The sequence below is a fragment of the Kryptolebias marmoratus genome, linkage group LG20 (genome assembly GCF_001649575.2).
Source record: "Kryptolebias marmoratus isolate JLee-2015 linkage group LG20, ASM164957v2, whole genome shotgun sequence".
Classification (NCBI taxonomy): Eukaryota; Metazoa; Chordata; class Actinopteri; order Cyprinodontiformes; family Rivulidae; genus Kryptolebias; species Kryptolebias marmoratus.
This window is the reverse complement of record NC_051449.1, coordinates 20456689-20477626: the sequence shown is the minus strand read 5'-3', so window position 1 is coordinate 20477626 and position 20938 is coordinate 20456689. Positions and strand designations below refer to the sequence as shown.

The 20938-nt window shown below is 44.5% G+C and overlaps 1 protein-coding gene across 2 annotated transcripts in view; it reads left to right on the top strand.

Moving 5' to 3' along the window:
• Window positions 1–18089: 18089 nt before the first annotated feature.
• The window catches only part of LOC108238336 (phosphatidylinositol 3-kinase regulatory subunit gamma), a 6870-nt gene continuing 4021 nt past the window's right edge, over window positions 18090–20938 (top strand). Inside the window, exon 1 of one of the 2 annotated variants that reach the window (XM_017420346.3) lies at window positions 18090–18529. In XM_017420346.3, the coding sequence (XP_017275835.1) occupies window positions 18475–18529 (55 nt within the window). In that variant the 5' untranslated portion in view covers window positions 18090–18474. Of the gene's footprint in view, window positions 18530–19524; window positions 19550–20938 lie in introns of those variants that run through there. The other variant, XM_025006850.2, reaches the window with a different exon arrangement.

The following is a 20938-nucleotide window of genomic DNA, read 5'->3' as shown; positions in this document are numbered from 1 at the left end:
CGGTGATCGGTAGTTAGCATCTTACCTGACGGTGATCGGTAGTTAGTATCTTACCTGTCACAGAGCGCAGGCTTTGAGGAAAAGTGCAGACGTCCAGGCTAAGCTAACCTAGCCAAATGAGGCCTGTTTTGGTCTGTGAGTGGTGCCGAGGCTGCTGAGCGCATCAGATTGCCAACAGTTGAATGATAGCTATAACTTTAACGGAGCAAATAAACAGTTCAGTTAAGCCACGTGTGTCAAACTCAAGGCCCGGGGGCCAGAACCAGGTCTTGGAAGCATTTTCTCTGGCCCCCTTAAGATGAAAGGTGAAGGTGAACTCTTGTTGATAAACTTGCAATGAAGGAAGGAACAATGTTGGAAATCAGTCTGCTTTAATGTATGTCGTCTTTTTCTGTATTTTCTTCTTGCTTCAAAGTTAAATGTTAGTATTTGTATAATCAGAGCTTTGTAGCTGTTTTAATGGAAAAAAGTTCATAAGAATGGCTCAGAAATTAATTCTAATGATGTGTTTTTCATTTTGATCTATTTTTCTTTGTTCATTAAAGCATGTTCGTTCTAAATTCTTTGTAATATGTTACCGGGGAAAAGTATTTGATGTTTCTATATGAATGATTTGATATATTCCATCTAAAACCAGGGTTCATTTATGCATTTTTTCAATAAATACTGATTGAGATTGGCCCTCGGCTGGGACAAAGTTTTTAGTTTGACAGCCCTGAGTTAAGCTGAGGAAACGCTGCAGAGTTTGTTTTGTTTTTTTGGAGGGAGGATTGACAGATTTTATGAGTCTTCACTAGTTGGCAAAACAAATCTGTCAGTGAGTGAGCAGAACAGACCCGACCCAACCTCAGTCCCAGTCGGTCGGGACATGCTCGAGTCTTTGGAGCTCCTGAGTGGATCGAGTCAGGGTGAGCTGGTGTGAAAAGAGGGGGCGGTGTCAGAGGAGCAGGTAGCAGCGCGGCCCATCGTCGGCCATGTTTGTTCCCCCTTTAAACTGCCGCCCTGTTCAGTTGCTTTGGCAGATCCTGCCGTCTGTGACCCCCCCAGGCTTTCATTCGTCACATAAAAAAACACAGCTGAAACCGGCCTGTTGGTGCGTCCTCCAAGCCTGGGAGGACTTCGTACAGCTCTGTAACACAAGCTGCCGATGTGGCGGCACGAAGATTTGACGCAAGAAGGAGCCTTCGGACCGTATCTTCTGCGGGGATTGTTTCCCAGAGCTCAGACACAGAGGCCAGTTGTGTTAAATGACGCAGCAGCAGCAGTTTCGTGAACCTGTATTTTGTGCTTTCAGGTGATGCCAGCATGATGACAGTGATAGTATGTCCACGTCCGCGTGACCGCAGTCCCCCTGTTGCCACAACATTACGTTTTCAATTAAAGGCCCAGCATGCCTTGTGTGAATGCATGTCGCCCCAAGTTTAAAACCGAGACCGTCCAATGAGGAGAAGGGACAGAGTTGTAGTTGCCTTCAAATCCATCCAGTGGTTTCAGGAGACATTTTGCTAACAATCGAACACAAACACACAGATGAGGGCGAAAACATCATCACCTTCGAGCAAACGTTAACAACGAAAGGCTGTTTGAACCCTGACAGTTCTTTGAAAAAGCCACTGATTCGTTTTTTTACACTCTGATGCAAAGTTTTACGATCTACACATGACACAAAACCTGGCAGAGGCTGTTTTTGTGTCTTTAACGACGTGTAATTATCTTTAAAATCAAATTAGGAAATGTCAATTACTGCCCGCTGCCAAAAGGTAAAATATAGGTGATGACGTTTTTATCTGTGTCCCCTAAACCACTTATAAGATTTTACTGAAACTTTCAGAAAGTAATTCTGGGATGAACATCTACAGCTGATTAACATTCGGAGTCAACCTAATTCAAGATGGCCACTCTGGTCAGTTTTCCAGTTATTGAGCTAAAGTTTGTCGTTTTAGTAGCTGAAACTAATTCCCAACACTGTTTCGCATAAGATCTTCGATTAAAATTTAAGCATTAACTATTTGGAGTGGACGCCGTCTGTCTGTTAGCAAAATATCTCATGAACCACAGAACAGATTTTGATGAAACGCTGATCGTTATCACTGGGCGTGCGTCTACGGCTGACTTATTTGTGGAGTCAGTCAATTTCAAAATGGCTGTCACAGTTACTCAACCTGAGCAAGCAAAAAATGGCCACAACTTAGCCAACTTTACAGATACTGAGCAAAAGTTTGATGTGAGAGTAATTTGCTACACATACTCTAAGCACTAACAAGATCTTGCAGTAAATGTATTTTTAATGTTTGACCAAATGTTTGAATAATGTCAAAGTCTAAAACTTTGGCATTAATCAAATGTTTTGTCTACAAAAGGTGATTTTTCTTTTGTTTGTTTCACAATCAAATCAGCGCAGCTGTTCAAATGTGCGTCTACAATCCTCACATGTTCGCGTTCCTCTATTATACTTCGGCGCAGTAAATCTACAAGAATGTGAGCGATATATTTAGCATTTTCCTTACAGTCAGTGCTGTTGGACTGTAAACCTTGAACAACCTCCTCTAAAGCCATAAACTTTTAACAGCCTTCTTTGGCACCGCCGCGCTTAATTGCAGCCGTGCTCAAATCACATTAATTAGAATTTATTCTGCAAGGAAAGGAGGGGAAAAAAAACACAAAACTCCTGTGGTCACAAGAAAAAGATTTGTTTCTCGTGTCGCCGTGACAATCTGAGCGGGTTCAGTCAGCACTTTTACAGCCTCTGCTGTCCTGAATCTTGTGTGCCAAACTGAGAGGGGTAAAAAAAAAAGAAGAAGGGGAGAGATGAGATTAATTTCACTTAAATGTTATGGCAACAACTGCAATCAGTATTTTGGAACATGCAGTGTGGGTACAAGCTGTATTAATAAAGTAAATTAGTGTTACATGTGTCACAAATAATCAAAGCTTTGCAGAGAGATTTAGATATAAAGTGAAGCAAAGCAGCTCCGTTAAGTTTATTCTGTCATTTTATGTCAAAGAAATCTTGTGGCACTTTTTTCCCCCCATCTGAGTGAACTATTCTGACCAAACCAAAATGAGAAGAAATAACATTTCATCCTTCAGTCTGCTAACGTTTGATTCATCGCATTAAAACTATCATATTCTTGCGCAGCGACATTCGAGCAGCTCTAAAGATCTAAGTGAGATCAGTGAGGTGATGGACTCCTGATGGCCGTACATCACACACAGGGGCGCCACCCAGGAGGGCTTCATGGGGGCAATGGCTCCATCCGGCTGCCCACCCTCTGAAGACATTCTGGAGGCGTCACGCGTCGTATGGTTCAGATGAAATTCCCAAAATGTTGGGAAAAACACACCATACACAAGAATGGGGATTCGGGGAACCAAGTGAGGAAACCAAGCCATCCTTGGAACTCTACAGCTCATTGGAAGTTTGAAGTCACAGGACGCTGGACTTTCCATGACTAAGCTGGCGTTTGGATATCTTTTAAGGTTTTTACACAATAAAGTTGAAGTTTGGTGATTTTTAGAGATTTTACCACCAAATGGTCTAACAAACTCTTTCTATTCACACAAACGTTACACATCTTATACAATTTATACATCAAATGGAAGGCATTTTTGTCCTCGTTCCCACATTGTGCCTCTCATTAGTGTAGGACTTATGGTTTCCTCTCAATTTCCCCCAGAATACAGAGTGCTCACATCAAAACCCTGATAGACGTTCATTGGACCTGAGCTCAAAAATTTGTTTTTAAAACTAAAAGTGAAGATTTGTTTTAACCAATATATGCAAATTGACGTGAGATGACTATAGACACAAATAAAGTTGGACGAAGCAGCTCCATTGACTTCCACTGTCCAAAAGTCAAAATATCAGTTCTTTGGGAGCTGCCATGTTGAGATTTGGGAGCCAGAGTACATGTGGGGCCGTAGCCTCCATACAAAAGTCTACACACCCTTCTAACTCTCTAACAGGCTGTTACATCATCAATCACAGTGTAACATGACACTTTTTTCAGCCTCAAATAACTTTATTGAAACTAAACATGTATTAAAAATGTGTATTGGAACATAACAGCAAGGCAACAGCTACGTACATCAACAAAAATCAACAACTGAGTCAGGAAAATATCCTATTTGTTTGCATGGAGGGCCAGCACTTTAAAACTGTACTGCAGTCAGCCACTAGAGGGCGCTGGGTCTTCGTGGCTTCAACTACCAGCTTCTGGTTGTGTGTCGAGTTATGATATACGTCGACGGTGACGACCAGACAGTCCTGCCTCTCACGGTTCAGGAATTCAGTCTTTGCGTTGTGGCAAGTTTGTCTGAGGCTTACTTTCCAGGCTCCTTTTCCGTCTGCCAGTCATAGTAGTAGGAGCTCTGACAGGCGGTTACCATGGTGACCCTAATGAGCCACTGCAGCAGCTTTAACATTTCTTTTGATCTTGGTTCTCTTTCCACTCTTTGTTCAGTTTACACATCCAAATGTGGAATTTTATCAGTTTTAGATGACTACCAACTTATTCCTGAGGTTTAGAGACCAAAGTTGACGTTTGCTGGAGTTTCAGGCAGTAGCTGCATTGACACCTTTCAAACCTCCTTCAGACGTTTTCCAGTTTCGTTAGGAGCTAAAGGGCCTGTTTCAGCGGTCCAACCCGTTCTCAGGTGAAGTCCAACGGGTGATGGCGTCCCTAACGCCCTGGGAGCCCCACCCCACCCCGCGGCCTTAAAAAGACTGGATTAAAACCCAACGCATGACGCAGAAAGGCAAGTTTGCTCGCTCCTCTAATGGCTCAAGGCCGTGTCATTTACTCAGCCGGGTCACCGCCGCCGCTGTTGTTTGAGCAGGAGTTGTGTAATCCCAGATTCCTCTGTCCCGTCCTCTTTTTGTTATGGCTCCTCGCTGAGTGTGCAGCCTGCGCTAAAATAACATCTTCAAGACCAACTAAAGCAAACACCACTTGAATGGGTTTGTATGGGAGTTTGTGTGCATGTGTGTGGGCAACAAGAGGAAAAGGGGGGGGGGGGTCTTGCGTGCCGAACTAGGGGTGGTTTGTTTTGTCAGCAAAATGTCAATCTGTCTTTGCAAGGTTATCCCATATGATCTCCCTAAATACTCAGGGCTGGGTTGTCCATCTGGTTGGCAGTTGAGCGCTCGCACCCACCCCCCCATTAACACCCACCAGCGCAGGCCCACGTCTGGCTTTCTACCTCCCACTGAGAGGATATGAAAAGGCCGACAAAGCTTTCCATTCTCTTCCCGTACTGTCAGATTTTTGGATCAGTGTAATCCTCGGATGGCTGGAACACGTGTACAGCGGTTTGGTTGCTCCCTAACAACTGACTTGACGACGAAACAACGCTGGAAAAAAAAAAAGAAAAGAGGGAGAGAGAAAAAAATAAGAAATAGGAGCCTAGGAGAAAACATGAGACTCCGAAAAACGATCTGAACTTTCAACCCAGCCCCGCTACTACCCGAGTATCCTGTAAAAAGTCCAGTAAGCCAGATCATTCCCAGCCCAAACTGCCCCCCCCCCCTCCCCCTTCCTCTAAGCTATTCAACATGTGCAAATGAAAGATGTGTCTTGGAACGGTGCTCGCCTCGAGGCACAGCAGAGCTACAGCCGCGCGCACAGATACACACAGCAGCCCTCTGGACAAGTTTGGCACCCACACTCGCAACTGTGGGCCAGAACTCATGTTGCGTGCTAACTCGCTCCCTCCCCCATCCCTCCGTGCTATCCCGCTCTGCAATTATACGCTGCACTCCCACCCAAACATGCAAGAATAGGCCTTCTCAGTCAACAGACAAACCGAGTCATTCTGTCCTCAAACCATGACATCATGACCATTTGACTTCGGCATGAAATTCAAGCTTAATTTAACTTTGTCAGGGGAAAAGAGAGAGAGAGAGAGAGAGAAAAAAGTGGTGTGTGTTACACTGGCAGAGCGCTGCTGTGGTGTTCTCAGAAACTTTATGTAATTCTGGGAAGGCAAAGCTAATTTATTCTCTGGAACATCAAACTCATGAGGACTGTGTGACTCAAGTCAATCGCCTTCGTGTATTTACTTTGAGAAAATTCTTGAGTGGGTTCGAGCAAGAAACAGGATGCAGCTGAACAATACTGGATTACTGTTTCGGTTCACGCTTTCATGCGAGGTTTTATAGGAAAGGTGAAAAAAATGAAACCAACCTTAGCAGCCAGTGGACGCTACATGGGAGCAAATAGTGTCACTATATGAAGTGTCAACATTACAGATAATTTAATATAGTTCAGCCAGTGTGAGGAGGGGTTCCGTGAAAAAGTTATGAACCATTAATATCTTGTAGTTTGGAGAAATAGAGTTAAATTCTCACCAGAAACTAGTAGGAGTTGGAATTTTTAGGCACATTTATAAAACCTTTATCAATGCATTTTCGATGATTTTGAAACTTAAATGACTATGGCTTATTTTACATAAGTAAACAGATTTATATATTTCCAGATATAACACAAAGTGCACAATAACATATGTCAAGAACCTTATTAATCACAGGCTGCTGACCGACAATTAGCACAGACGCTAACTTCACTGTAAAAACAACATAGAAAAGCTAACGCAATTAGCATCGTGTTTACGTCTGAAAATTTATACACAGATCAAATGTTTCAAAGTCTCAATACACATTATTTGTGGACATGTATATTTATCAGAGTTCATTGAAGAAAAGATTAAAAAGATGTGAAAATGCAAAGATTTACTGCAGCAAGAAGCTACGGTAACTCTGCTGGGACAAACAGTCCCTTTTCTGGAACACCATCGGGTTTGCGTTACGCAGTTATTGCGGCCGACGTCTTGTGAAATTTATGTGTTGTCTCGTAAAACAATTGTGCGTCTCGTAAAATTCAGGGGCTGCAACGGAAGTGCCACAGCTGGCTACTGCTGCTGCCACTATTTCCACCTGCATAAAAAAACAGAGAATTTTTATGTAAATAAGTGTGTAATGCAAAACTGATGGCATCGAAAAGTTGATAAAATTCATGAACCATGATGAAATTTGGCAGACGAGCTGTTTTGAGACGGCAGCAGTCCACTTTGGTCTTTAGCTGTGTTCGGACTAGCCGTTCGCTCATCAGTCGTGTCAGAATTAAACCTGATTTCTCCTAACTGAGGCGAGCGCTTTCTACAACAGGTAATAATAAAACATGAACGTGCCTGCGAGCACTAATTAAGACGGTCTCAGGACCTTTGGGACTGTTCCAGACCCTGGGAAGCATCAGTGCCCCTGGTGACAGCGAATGTTTAAAGCACACCTCATTCCCCAAAATCTGCCTCGTAACAGAGTCCTGTCCTGATCTGGGAGGAGGGAGGGGGGTTCAGAGGAGTCTGATTGCTTTCACGGCATGTATACATGACAGAACAGAACCAGCGACGTGCTCCTGGGCCCAGCCCTCCCAACAAAGAGTGCTGGTGGGGTTCGGTGAAGCCCCTCTTGTTCTCCCACACACTCATAAATAACTATACAGCTCCTCGGGCCTGGCCGGGGGAGAGAAAAGAGCCATTTAAGCAGCTCCTCTCCTCTCATGCCATGCAAGTGACCTTTTCTATGGGTCAAGCAGTCCAACCACAACTCCAAACTCTCACCCTCGACGCCACCCACCCCCTCCACTCGGTCCGGGGCTGACACTAACCTGAATGAGCCCAGTACTGGCGCTGTGCACAGAAGCCACTTTTCAGGCTTCGGGCATTGTGGAGGTTTTTTTTTTTTTTTTGTATAAGACCTGGAAAGCATAAGGCCTCACAAGCTCCCAGGTCCAGAGCATGTGAGATGGCAAGTTGGGTCAGAGTTGAAGGTCCCAATATGGGAGGGGTGGCGGGGGTGGTGGGGGTATAAATCCTGCAGCATGGACGACAATGGCTGCAATCCCCACTGACAATGATGCCATTGTGGGTTATGGGTTGCTTGGTTTGTCCTGGAGCTGTGCCTAATAGAGTTATAGTCCTGATGTGATGGCTGAGCAGGAGGGGGGGCACTACCCAGGAGCTTGAGAGAGTTCTCAGCTTTTGAATGTAGCTTTGGATGAAAGCCTGGGATTGTGTTGGTGCGTTTGTGTGTGCTTGTGAGAGGGAGAAAGACCGGGTTTCTCACTTAACTTCAGCGGGCTTCGAGCCACGGATCCTCCGCTCGCCGACACACATGACTTCTCTCTTTACGGCATCACAGCTGACAAAACGCACCGCAAACGAGTTCTGCTGAGTTCAACTTTCAGACGGGCTGACTACAGCATGACTTCTCTGTTTGAAAACCAATAGCAGTCTTTGTTTTTAGAACGCCTACTGTAGGGGCATTTATGCCCGTTTTTCTGAATTAAAATCTTGCGAAACCTGAAGCCTTTAAGGGTTTGGACTGGTTTTCAGATGGCTTTTTTTTTGTCTTTCCAGAAAAGTCAAAACCGGATCTAAGTGTTCATCAGTCAAAAGAACCCATTGCTGCAGCTGAACAGTAGAAACAGACTGTATTGAAATGGTGGAAATACCTTCTAGTCTGAAAAATAAAGCTAATGTGACAGTGCCTTCAGTTTAACGACCGACCAGCAGGAGGCGACTCCTACGGTTACAAAGTGTGCCGATTTGTGGTTTTCATAAAGTTTCTATTTGCCTCAGGTCTTATCCAAAGCCAGGATCTCACTGGGGTCCGCCTGCAGGCGACTATTTGGCGACCAGCCTTTGTGAGGATGTCTCCAACGTATCTCAAAATGTTCCTGTAGGTTCTAAAATTGTGTGAGTCCCAGAGGCATACAGTCTTGTCGGTTGAGAATTGAACATGTTTAAAAAAATTTGTGACAAATTTTCTCACAAAATAGTCCCAGACTTGTTATATGGATTGCATTTATATGGATAGCCATTCTCTGGTCTTGCTGACCAGTCAAGTGGCCTTTTTCCCATGGACTTGACTTTGTTCGGGTCAACTCGACCCGGGTCAACCCAGCCTGGGTTCAGAGTCTTTCCAATGGGTGGTCTCGCCCACTTTCAGCTCGCTTCTTGGAACGTACTCTCCAGGGTTCCAAGCCGAGTCGAGCTAAAGATCCAGCAGACTGCATGCCACTGATTGGCCAAGGAGGGATGTCAATCATGAGAGCGTCTCCTTCACAAGTGGCCCAACCTTTTTAAAGAATCTCGTAACCACAGCATTCATTGTTTAGTAAAATGGTTACACGTAAACCAACACCGCGGTACTCTGAGGCTGTGAAGATGTTTCTGTGTTTTTTAGCTGATGGCAGAATTCAGACGGAGCTGGACCACATGGACTCTTTTTACCGGCTACAACTGGTGGAGGCAAAGTGGCCTTGCCTCGGCCATGGCATTTTTGGAAAACGTGGCAGAGAATAGTAAGCGTTTTCTGACTTTATTTAACTTGTTGGTGGTAAGTTTCCGGTGGCTGTGCTGGGACGATCCGCCCACACAGGCGGGACTCAGTTACAGAGAAAACTACGGAGACCGCGTAGAAAGAGAGTTGGGTCGAATTAGAGCGAGGCGAGTCATGCTGAGACTGGACAATCGAAATACAGCTAAAGTGCTTTTAAAATACGAGTCACATTTACCCATTCGCACTCCAATGTCCAGTCTGGGGACAACCTGGGGCTCAGTGTCTTACTGAAGGACACGTTGGGAAGCTGAGATCATGTGGATGTAAAGAAATGTAAAATAGCATTTGAAGTAAAGATTGGAGTTATTTTAGGAAGGCAGAAATCCACTTTGGTCTTGGCCTCTCTTAGACTAGCCATTAGCTCATCATTCTGGGCCAAACTAATCTATGTTTGTCTGAACTGAAGTCGTTCAAACAGGTATTAATTGCTCATAACCTTTCCACATAATCCCCCTTTTAAACCTCCGAAAGATCCCTTTTAATCCCGTTTATAATCACAAAGTAAACATTACCACACCGAGACTAAGAAATTGTACCATTTTGAATTTGATGTCAGCAACACATCTCTAAAAGTTGTTCCAGGTCCATGTTTCTCTCTGTGAAGCCTCCTCTCTTCTTCTAACACCAGACTGTAAACATCCAGGACCTGAGGAGAGAAGCAGGTTTTGGAGGGAATGTTGTCCCATTCTTGTCTGATGGGGGATTCTAGCTGCTCAACAGCCCTTTTTTTGTTTCATGATGTGTCAAATGTTTCCTGTAGGTGAGAGGTCTGGACTGCAGGCAGGACTCTTCTAATAAGAAGCCTTGATGCTGTAATGGATGCAGTCTGTAGTTTAGCGTCGTCTTGCTGAAATATGCAAAGTTTTCCATGAAAATGTCTCCTGGATGGGAGCATAATTTGTTCTAAAACCAAAATATACTTTTCTGCGTTGACAGAGCCTTTCCAGATGTGTAAGCTGCCCATGCCTGAGACACTAATGCACCCCCATACCATCAGAGAGGCAGAGTTTTGAACTGTGAGTTCATAACAGACCAGGTGGTTTCTGTCCTCTTTAGGACGTGGCGTCTGTGGTTTCCAAAAAGAATTTCAGATTTTATTTTATTTTATTTTTTTACAGTTTTCTACTTTGCCTCGGTTTTAAATAAGTTTTGGTTCAGAGAAGGTGGCAGAGTTTCTATATAGTGTTCACATATGACTTCTTCTTTGCCTGATAGAGCTTTAAGCACTGTGTTTATAGAGAATGATTAGTGGAAGTGTTTCTGAGTCCATGCAGTCATGTCCAGAACAGAATCAGACCTGATTTTAATGGAGTGGCCCCTGAGGGCCCAAAGATCACAACCATCCAATATTAACTTTCAGGCTTCTGCTCAGAGATTTCTTTTGATGATAATATGTAATTTTCTGTTGAAGAAAATTATTCTGAAATTGTTTCACTGATTTTAGACAGACTGGTGAACCTCTGCCCATCTTTTAGCCTCTAAAATGCTCTTTTTACACCCAGTCCTCTTACTGACCTGCTGCCAATTAACCTGATTAGTTGCAAAATGCTCCTCCAGCTGTTTCTTATTCATACCACTTACATTGACAGCCTTCTGTTGCTCATCCTAATTTTTTTTAAATGTGTTGATGCCATCAAATTAAAAACTACCTTGTTTTCCCCGAAAAAAAAAAAAAGGTAGGTCCATTATGAATAAAAATTGTCTCATGAGATTTGTAAATCATTGCATTTGGTTTTGGCTTGCATTTTACACAACATCCCAACTTTTTTGGATGTGGGGTTGTTCCAACTGAAGAACAAACTCGTAGCTCTTTTCTGCCTGCTCTGTATTTTGTACTCAGGCCTTTTATTTGGCCCTGGCAAAGAGGCGGAGGAAGCTTCTGAGGCAACAGAGGCCGCTGAAACCACAAGCTCATCCTCCCCTGCGTAACTCAGACCCTTAGCTGGTAGATTTTATGTGGCTGCATGCCACGAGTACCTCAGTTGTCACCTCTGTTAGTAAGATTAATCTCCGGCAGAATGATGAGTGCCGGGTACGACCGCTGCGTGTTAATTCGGACAGCAGTGAAGAAGAGGAGAGGGGCACACCTAAGGAAGGAAGAAGACAGGCAGACACCGGAGTAGTGTTTGGGGAAAATGGTGTGTCAGTTTTGCTGATGTCTTTAGAAACAGTAGCCTCCAATTTCCCTCCATCAAACATCGGTTTCTGTTTTTCTCCCCTTTCTTTTTTGGCTTCTCTTTGACCTCCTGAAAAGAACAAGCCATGTTTCCCAGGGCCCAGCTATTTGAAGCTCATAGTTTTGGTTTTATCCAAGGTTTTCTGTTCCAGCTCAAGTCGTTCAGACACTGTCCCCACTTACATTTCCACAATGGCAGGGTCCCGGGGTCCAGACCAGAGCCGCCCTGCACTCTGCCCACAGTTTGAGTTGCCTCTGGCAGGACCGCTGCATGCTATTGTGCTCTGGTTCTGGCTGCCGATCAGGGAAACCCCACAGTTTCACCATGGTGAAAGCCGAGCTCCCTGCCAGGACCGTTATGTATCCCTGTAATAGCCATGAATAGCAGCACACTACGGGACAGAAGATTTGAGGGATGTGCAGCTCGCTCAAGGATACAAAGCGAGACCGTGACACAGATGCTGACATTGGTAAACCAAACAAATCCCTGACACCGTTTCTCCATATTGTGTCTGTGAGGCTTGTTCTGATGGACGAAACCAGATAAAATGTGCCCTACATTACTACAACACAGATACTGTAAAAACAGCTGATAATTAAAGGCCTGGTGATCCTTGGAGGAATGCATATCGCCCGCCAGCCTTCATGCCAGAGTTTTAAACTAAGATCATGTTATGATGAGAGGGGACGGAGTTACGGCCATTTTTATCATTATCATAAATTACTGTATGTTATGCACAATCTCATGCAAGCTCTCAGAGTATGTGTTGAGGAGGACTTCTGGCTACTACCACACCAAGCTTCAGCTCGATAGCTGTAAAAATGACAGAGTTATAGCAAATTTTATGTTGGCAAATGTCGATTAGCTGGGGCTGCCATCTTGAGTTAGGGTGACTCCAAAAGTTAATCAGCTGTAGACGTACATCTGAGAGTTTCAGTACAATCCATCTGGTGCTTGATGAGATATTTTGCTAACAGACAAGGTCAACTCCAACTGTTAATACCAAATTTTTAGGCAAAGATGCTGCACAATGTGCGGCACTCCGAGTATGTGTTGGGGATCAGCTACTACCACAGCAGATTTTAGCTCAGTATCTGAAAAACCAACTAAGTTATGGACATGTTTGTGTTTCCTAAGGTTAGTTGGCTGTGGCAGCCATTTTGAGTTAAGGTGATTGCTAAAGCTAATCAGTCATAGATGTGCATCCAACGATTATTCTCTGCAGCTTCCATTCAAATCCTGTCCAGCGGGTCAGGAGATATTTTGCTAACGACACAGACAAATACAGCGAGCGTTCCTCTTGAAAGACACGAACTCTAAAACCGAGTTAAAAACCGGGTCGTATTTAACTTCTCGTGGGATGGCGTGCGACAGCAGGAGGCTTGTCACGTACACGTTCAACACTCCCAAACAGGAGGATTAGCTCGTTTCATATTGTCACCACAGAGCTCACATACCACACACCGAGCCCCGCTGACCTAATAATCTCCACAACGCCGAATGCTTCACATTCTCCCAGGTGCTTCCTTATTTAAGTTTCTGAGCAGAAGAAATGGCCGCACTCGAACAAGATCTGTCCATCTCCCCTCTCCGTTTACCGGACATTATGGCGCTTCTTCGCCCGTCCGAGGTTACTTATCAGATCAGTGCGGGCCGTGTTATTCTGACAGCTGGTGCTCGTATTAAACGCCGGGGAACATCTGCCTGTTCTTTGGAACTCCTGCAGAGGTATCCTAACACCGCCACAATCTGGCGGCATACTGCGGGAAGACGGGGGAGGATATCGAGATGAGTCACATCAGCTAACCGGCAGCTGGCACGCTTGCAGTATCAGCCCATCCTGGTAATCTTGTGATTAGCTTCCAGTGATCCCATCAGGACTGCCCGGATCGGGGGGCTGCGGAGCCTTCAGGTCTTACTGGAGAGACAACACCAAGAGGGGAACAAACATCGAGTTAAATAAAACAATATGACCACAGAGTTCAGCCTCTGTGGAAAAGGCATGAATGATAAACGTCTTACCTGTTGTAGATAGCTCTACGAACAGCCTTAGTTGTGGAGAAATAGTTTACTTCGAAGCAGTCTGATCAGCTAACAGATGAGGCTGTATTTCTCCAGCGTTCACGCCACTGGTTTTCAGTTTTTCTTAGATTTTTCTGCATGTTTTCTGCCATTTTAACCATTCATACACCAAAACATTCCTCTCGTTCAGGAATTGGGTTCTGCCACTTTCTGTTTTTTTGTCACTTTTATACTTTGTTTACTTACAATGTTTACTTTTTTTCCATTTTTTTTTGCCCCGTAGAAATAGAATGAGATCTCTTCGATTCAGTTAAAAAAAAACACTGTTGTCTTTGAAATCTGCTTCAGCACACTTACTCTGTTTTTGGCTTCTGAGGCAACCTTTAGCTTTTAGCTACCATTCTGCTACATTTAGTTTTTAGCTGCTGTTCTGATGGTTTTAGCATTTAGCTACAATTCTGTTACTTCTACCTTTTTGCTAGCCTTTTGGTACTTTTAATCTTTTAGCTGTTGTTTAGCAACTTAGATAGATTTTACTACTTTTACTTGTTAGCTACCATTCTGCTACTTTTACTTTATAGCTGGCCTTCTTCTACTTTTAGATGGTGTTTTACTTTTAGCTTTTAGTTTGCTACTTTTGACCTTTAGCAAATATTTTTCTTCTTTTATCTTTTAGCTCGTGTTCTGCTTCTTTTAGCTTCTTTAACAAATGTCCTTCAGGACTCCACACTACCACTGCACTGTCGCAGAAATTCAGTTTCTTTAGGGAATTTACCGAATTTTCCACGCTATAAGGCGCACTGTCGATGAATGGTCCATTTTCGAACTTTCGTCGTTTATAAAGCGCACGGGACTATAAGGTGCATCGTGCACATCCCAATTTTGGTAACTTCCCGAGGACCGTGCACAACGCGCTCCATTCAAAATGGATGATTTTGGTGCTCTAGCGGAGCTGGTTCGCCTGTATCAGCATTTATATGATCCCTCAATGAGAGATCACAAAGATAATCAAATGGTTCAAAACTCACGCTCGCTCAGATCTGCGCCCTGCATGACTATAACTGAGCCTTCATGCTGCAAGTGGTGCAGCTTTGTAGTTTACCAAAGTCGTACTAAAACATTACGACTTCTTTCATATATAAGGCGCTCCGGATTATAAGGTGCACTGTGGTTTTTGGAGAAAATTGAAGGCTTTTAAGTGCGCCTTATAGTCCGGAAAATACAGTATAACTTTTCCACGGAAACCCTCTTCAGAATGACTGAACTATCTCTTTAAAGTATGTCACTGTAGAGAGGGAGGGGGTGGGGGGTGGCAGCCAAGTGACATGCCGCGACATGCTTCGAGGCTGAAGTATGAAGACATGGAAGGCAGGAAAGTACCACTTGGACATCATACACCACTCCTGAACACACACACACACACACACACACACACACACACACACGTGGGCACCGTGGGCTGCCACCCACACTTACAGACCTGTTAAATGATGGATCTCCTGATGTCAAATGAACCCTTTAACCTCCGTGATAGAAGTTAAACAGCATTTTTTTGTTTTTTAAACAATAATTATCCCAGTTTGTGCCTCCTTCAATTAACCACACACACACACACACACACACACACACGTATATTTAGCCCAGTTATGGCAGTTAGTTTGACACAGTTTCTGGACACTGATGGTGGAAAAAAAGAAAAGAAAAGAAACAGGAATGCTGGAGGGAGAAACCTCCCATGACTCTCGGGGCTGGGGTCAAAAGGGATTTAGCCGTAAACGCCTGGACACCAACAGAGACGGACCTCTGACCGAGCGGGTCCTGTCCCCCTCTCTGTGCAGCCGCCAACGTCAGCTGGAGGAAGAGGCCTCGGCTGGTTAAATTTACAGCACAGTGTTGTTCCGTGTCGTGCCCGCAGGCCCCCACAATGCATGTATTCATGCAACGCGAACAGGGCGGCGAGGGCCCATTTTTAGCGCACGGAGCAGTGCCTGGCCGTAAAAAGAATCGGCCCTTTCAGTGCGCTGCGGCCTGAGGTTTGCGGCGGCGAGCACACCTGCCGCCGTTTCTTCTGCAGGGTGACCTCAGAGCTCTCGAGTCCGAAATACGAGCGGTGACAGACAGGATGCCTCATTTGCCGCCAAACATGTTGGACAGGCCTAACAAGAATCCAACGCTCAGCTGCCAACATGGAAGGCTACTCTCCTACTTCTTAAACAAAAGGCCTCGCGCTCCGGAGGGGGGGGGCAGCTGAAGACAGCTTGAAGGAATGCTTCAGCCATTTTGAAGTAGGGTTCAGTGGAAAAGTTATGACCCACTAGTGTCTTGCCCGCTGTGGCTCGCTCTTTGAACAGCCTCAGTTTTAAGACACAGGGTTTGTTCCTGGCTGGACTGATGAGCTAATGGCTAGTCTGAACCCAGCTAGGTCCGCTTTAAATCCACCCCAACCTAGAACACGTCACTGCGATTTAGGCAAACGGTATTTCACCGACCTTTTAGCGCCATCAGTTTTGTCAGTGCTCAATAATTTACGCAGTACTTCACAGCTAATCGCAAACACTAACAGTGGCAGCAGCAGCTAGCTGTAGCACTTCCAGCAGAAATGTCCAAATATGTCTCCCAAGATAGCCACGTAATGTGAAATTAGTGGCAGTAAATCACTGGGATTTTTTTGATTGCATAGAGAAAATAATTACAGTTCACTGAGTGCAAAAAATAAACACAATCAGCAAAAACAAAGAAGAGGGGGAAGAAAAAAAAACAATACAAAACAAGAAAAACATGTAAGTACACAGTTGTTTATGTAGTCCATTTCTGCTGACTCGTGAAAAGACAGTTTTAGTTTTATAAATTGTGATGTTTTCCTACATAATCTGTTAAGCTGAACAACATCGGACTAAAATACGGAAAGGCAATTGTCATATTATTATTATAAGTAACAACTGTGGTGAAAATAAAGCTACACATACAGAAAACAGCTGCAGAGAATGCCTGAAAAAAGTCAGAAGGGTGCCACAAACCCCCAACACAAAGCACAGAACGATCCACGCCAAAAAAAAAAAAAGAAATGTAGAAGTTTGGAGATTTAAGATGGTAAAATTCAGTTTTGACAGCATTTCTGCTCGGATTAAAAGTTATTAACTCATCAGTATGATCCGAGTGTGACAGCTATCTATTGTTTTTCTTATTTCCATTTGCAGATAATCACAAAATTCAACCTGAGCAGCACTGATATTCAAAACTGACAGCAGTGGAAAGGGTTATAAAACAGCAATCGTGTGAATCGCTATCAAATCTTGAAGACTTGAGCTGTTTTAAAAGGTCATTTTTGAAGCGGTGAGCCCCGTTTTACGTCCTTTTTCAGAATGATAAAACAGCTCTTTCTCAAAATCGACACACCAGTGTGACAGAACGCCACTTTAGCCGACATCGGCACCGTCAGCCCACTCTCAGGGCTCATAAGTTAGCGTCATAACAGTTGAGAAACTAGCGACGAACTAAAGAAACAGTGTCAAGTGTAGAGGTTTAATATTAGCCGACGTAGCGCTCTCTCACACCAGTATGCCGTTTTTCAGAAAGAGTTGTTATAAAAACGTTAAAAACCAAGACGAAATGGCTGAGATTCACTGTCAGGGAGACCTGAAACTTCAAAAACAGCCAGACTGTCCCGTCGAAGCCATAATGGCTGTCAAAATACACAATTTTTTCAGTGTTTTTGATTTGAATTTCTACGCTTCGAACACAATTAACTGAAGGGTACTCGTCGATGTTCGGATGTAAACAAATGACTCGTAATTGTTGGCAACAAAACATGACTTTACAAATCGTGTGGTAGACTTTTGGTAGTGAATGGTGCATATTTAGTGGATATTTTTAATCATAGATGATACACATACAAAAAAAAATCAAACCAAAACCATGTGTTTTGACAGCTATTATGGCTTTAACTTTCTCAGACTAGCCGTTAGCTCGTCAGCCTGGTCAGAATTAAACCCTGTTTCTCCAAACCGAGGTTACTCAAAGAGTCATCTGAAACAGGTAAGATATTAACACTTCCACAGACCCTGGCGTCAAAACGACCATAACTGTCCCTGATTTCTGCTGGAAGGTGAGGCATGAGGTCACCTAAGCAACACTGTGTATTTGCTCAGCAGGAATATGGATTTAATACCTGGCTGTCTTAAATACGAACTCAAACATTTTCATGAAACGATTCCAGCCAGTTTTCCTTTTTCCATTCATGCTCTGTCAGGATTTATTCATCTGTTCCAGCTTAGCTGAGAGGAGCTGAATGAACCCGTCTGGAATGTACCATTACAAAGACAAAAAAGGGGGGGCGGCCATCCTAAATACTCGGAATATGCGGGTGTATCAATTAGTACAGAAGATAATATGGAGACGTTTAGATTTTGCTTTCAAATAGGTGCTGCGTAGACGGTGGAGGAGGTGCGTTTCAGCGGGGAACGAGTCTAACAGGTAGACGGACTCCCCCCCTCGTCCTCCCCGGGGTTGGTCTGATCCTGGACGAGGCTGGAGCAGCCCTTTAAAGTCGCCCCACTTCCGAGGCGAGGAGAAGAGGAGCAGAGGAGCACGGAGCGGAGCGGAGTCAGTGTGTGAGGAGGCGGGCGCTGCTGGAAAAGGACGAGAAAGACCTCAGGCTGACAGGCTCGTGGTTGAGACGGCACACCTGGACTCTGGCATGTCCACGCGCTCGGGACCTGAGGACGGGTTTCTTTCGCTTCTTTACGCCTTTTGTCCGAGTCGGTGCAGGACCGCGGCGAAGCCTGAACCTGGTCCATCCGCTGCCAGACAATAAAACCTTTTAAAACCTTCAACAAAGACAACAAGTGCACCCGGGACTACAGCTGTACAACAGGAATGGTTTATCCTCCCGAAGGCTTATTCTACATCGAGATGGATCAAGCGCCACCAGGTGAGTCGGGGTTCAAAAGGCAGCCATTGTCTGGAGCTGAAGCGTCTTTTTCTCTGTTCTTTTACACCTTTCTGCCTGCCTGTCTGCCTGCCTGTCTGCCTGTCTGTCTTGCGTGCTTTCTGTCTGTCTTTGTGCCTGTGTAATAAAGCTGCTCTGGAAGGAGCAGCTCCCCCAGCGGTGGCAGCAGAGCCCGCTCCTCTGGCCCATTACGTAATACCTGTCGGAGGATCTGCGCAGTGGCTCGCCTCCTTTTTTTCTTCTTCTTCTTTTGTCCCGAGCAAACCCGGGCTGGCCCGTGACAAAAGTTGGACGGGCTCGGTTGGCTCGTCTCCTCCCGGGAGGAGATGAGGTGGAGGGGAGAGCTGAGGCGGGCTTAACGAGCTCCGGGCTTTGTTCTCGCCCCGCGGCCGGAGCCCCGGAGCCCTCCCCGGGGTGCGGGAGTCCCGGCGGCCGCGCCAGCCTCCATCACCGCGGTATTACACCGTAACAGTTCAGCTGAGGACTGCCGATCAGAAGGTCGCGGGTTCGATCCCAGCTGCCAGCTCCACCCTCCAACTCCCTGAAAGATATGTTTACATTTCTATAGGAAATAAAAATGATAGAAAATATAATTTAATTAACTAAACTACTACGTCTATTCTCCTTTAGTAACTTAAAGTTTAATTTAAAAGTTTTATTTGTCGCCACACCTCAGCATAAATGACTCATTTATTTTAGTTAATTAATTATTATTATTATTAATAAAGTAGATGTAGTATTCATTTTATTTGAACTTGCTTTTTTATACATCTGCTTGATACTGTAATGTTTTAGTTTTACAATTGTCTTTATAGTTTTTCATTCTTTTTAATTTTTTTTTTTAGAACAGAGTTTTTTTACAAATACATTTTTTTCATGCCAGCAGCAGCACATAAACACCCCCCACCCAGTACCTTCTCAAACAAACTAAGGAAAAATAAACACAAGGGACAAAGAAAAGCAGCGAGTCTGGAAATGACACAATTACAAAGTCACGAGAAAGCAAGTAAATTATTAAAATACTGTGTATAAATTTGCTCCTTTTTGTTTATATAATTATTTTATTACTTTTATGCAAATGTGACATTTTAATATCTACCTCTGGTGTTCCTCATTAACGAAGCTCAGTCCATAATCCAGTCATTATCACGCTTTTACCTGGGGTATTTTTTATTTTCATGTTAAACACATCTTTATATTTTTTATTTGTTGTAAAACACTTTGCGTTACAATTTACTGTACAAAGTGTTTCATAGGTAATTTTTTTTGTCCCTCATGAATTAATGTTTTAGCTACAGCTGCTCAATATTAGGAAATCAGCAGATTATTGGATATCGCGATTACAGTATCGTTTTGCGTTAAACCCATATTTTCTGTCATCCTGACGCTCGCAACACTCTCCATCACGTGCGGCCATTTAGGGGACCTGATCTCTAAATATACGTATTTTCTTAAGCATGGAAAAAGAAAACGTATTGGAAGCGTTTGCGATACTGATTTTGCTTTGGCGATACAATCCCGATATATATTCTAAGCTCTGAGAACAATGCAGACACCTCGGGGTCGTTCTTCCGAGGTCAAGAACGAGCCGAATTCCCCGTTTCCAGCTTGGTCTGATTCAGCCCTCCTCCTGGTGAACTTCGGCTCGGCGGTTTCTGGAAAGCTCGGGCGGACGAGCCGAGGGAGGGGAGGGCGTGCGGGTTTTTAAATTTTGCAGAATTTCAGGAGCCGCAGCGTTCGTGCCTGCTGCACCTGCCTTTTGTTTATTTTAAGGTCAGAAAGAGAGAGGGGGGGGAGGTGAGCGGATGGTGGGAGACGGCCACATTTTCTTGTCTGAGGGTGCTCTTGTGTTCTCCCCTAACTGCCTCATGAAAGGCACTTTTGTCCTGCAGTGAAATATATCGCCCTTCACCTCCTCTTGATGCGGTCTGCCCCCCCCCCTTAAAGCACAGTCTACAGCCAAAATTTTTCTTTTCTCTCAGAGGCTTTAAGCTCGATGGAAAACCTATAATATATAAAAGCCTTGGCGTGAACGAAGGATGGGAGGGGTGCTGCGAAGGACTCGAATACCTGCCGTGCATTTCAGGTCGGCGAGAAAATGGACTCCACGAGAGTTGCAGAAAATTGAAAGCTAAATGTTGAGTGTTTCTCGGTAATTAGTGCGAGTTGTGGGGTGGGGGGCAGATGACCACGCTCATGGTGACAGGTCCTGGAAACATGCCCGGGCTTGCCCTCAGATCCTCACCAGTTCAGTCATGTTCAGGGTGTTTTAAAGAATGGGTGTGGGCGTTAGCTGCAGAGGACAGGGAGGGGTTGCGAATATTTAAATGCATCAAACTTTCCTTCACCTTTTCGACTCTAAGCTTCTGTTTCGATTCCCCCCCCCCCCCC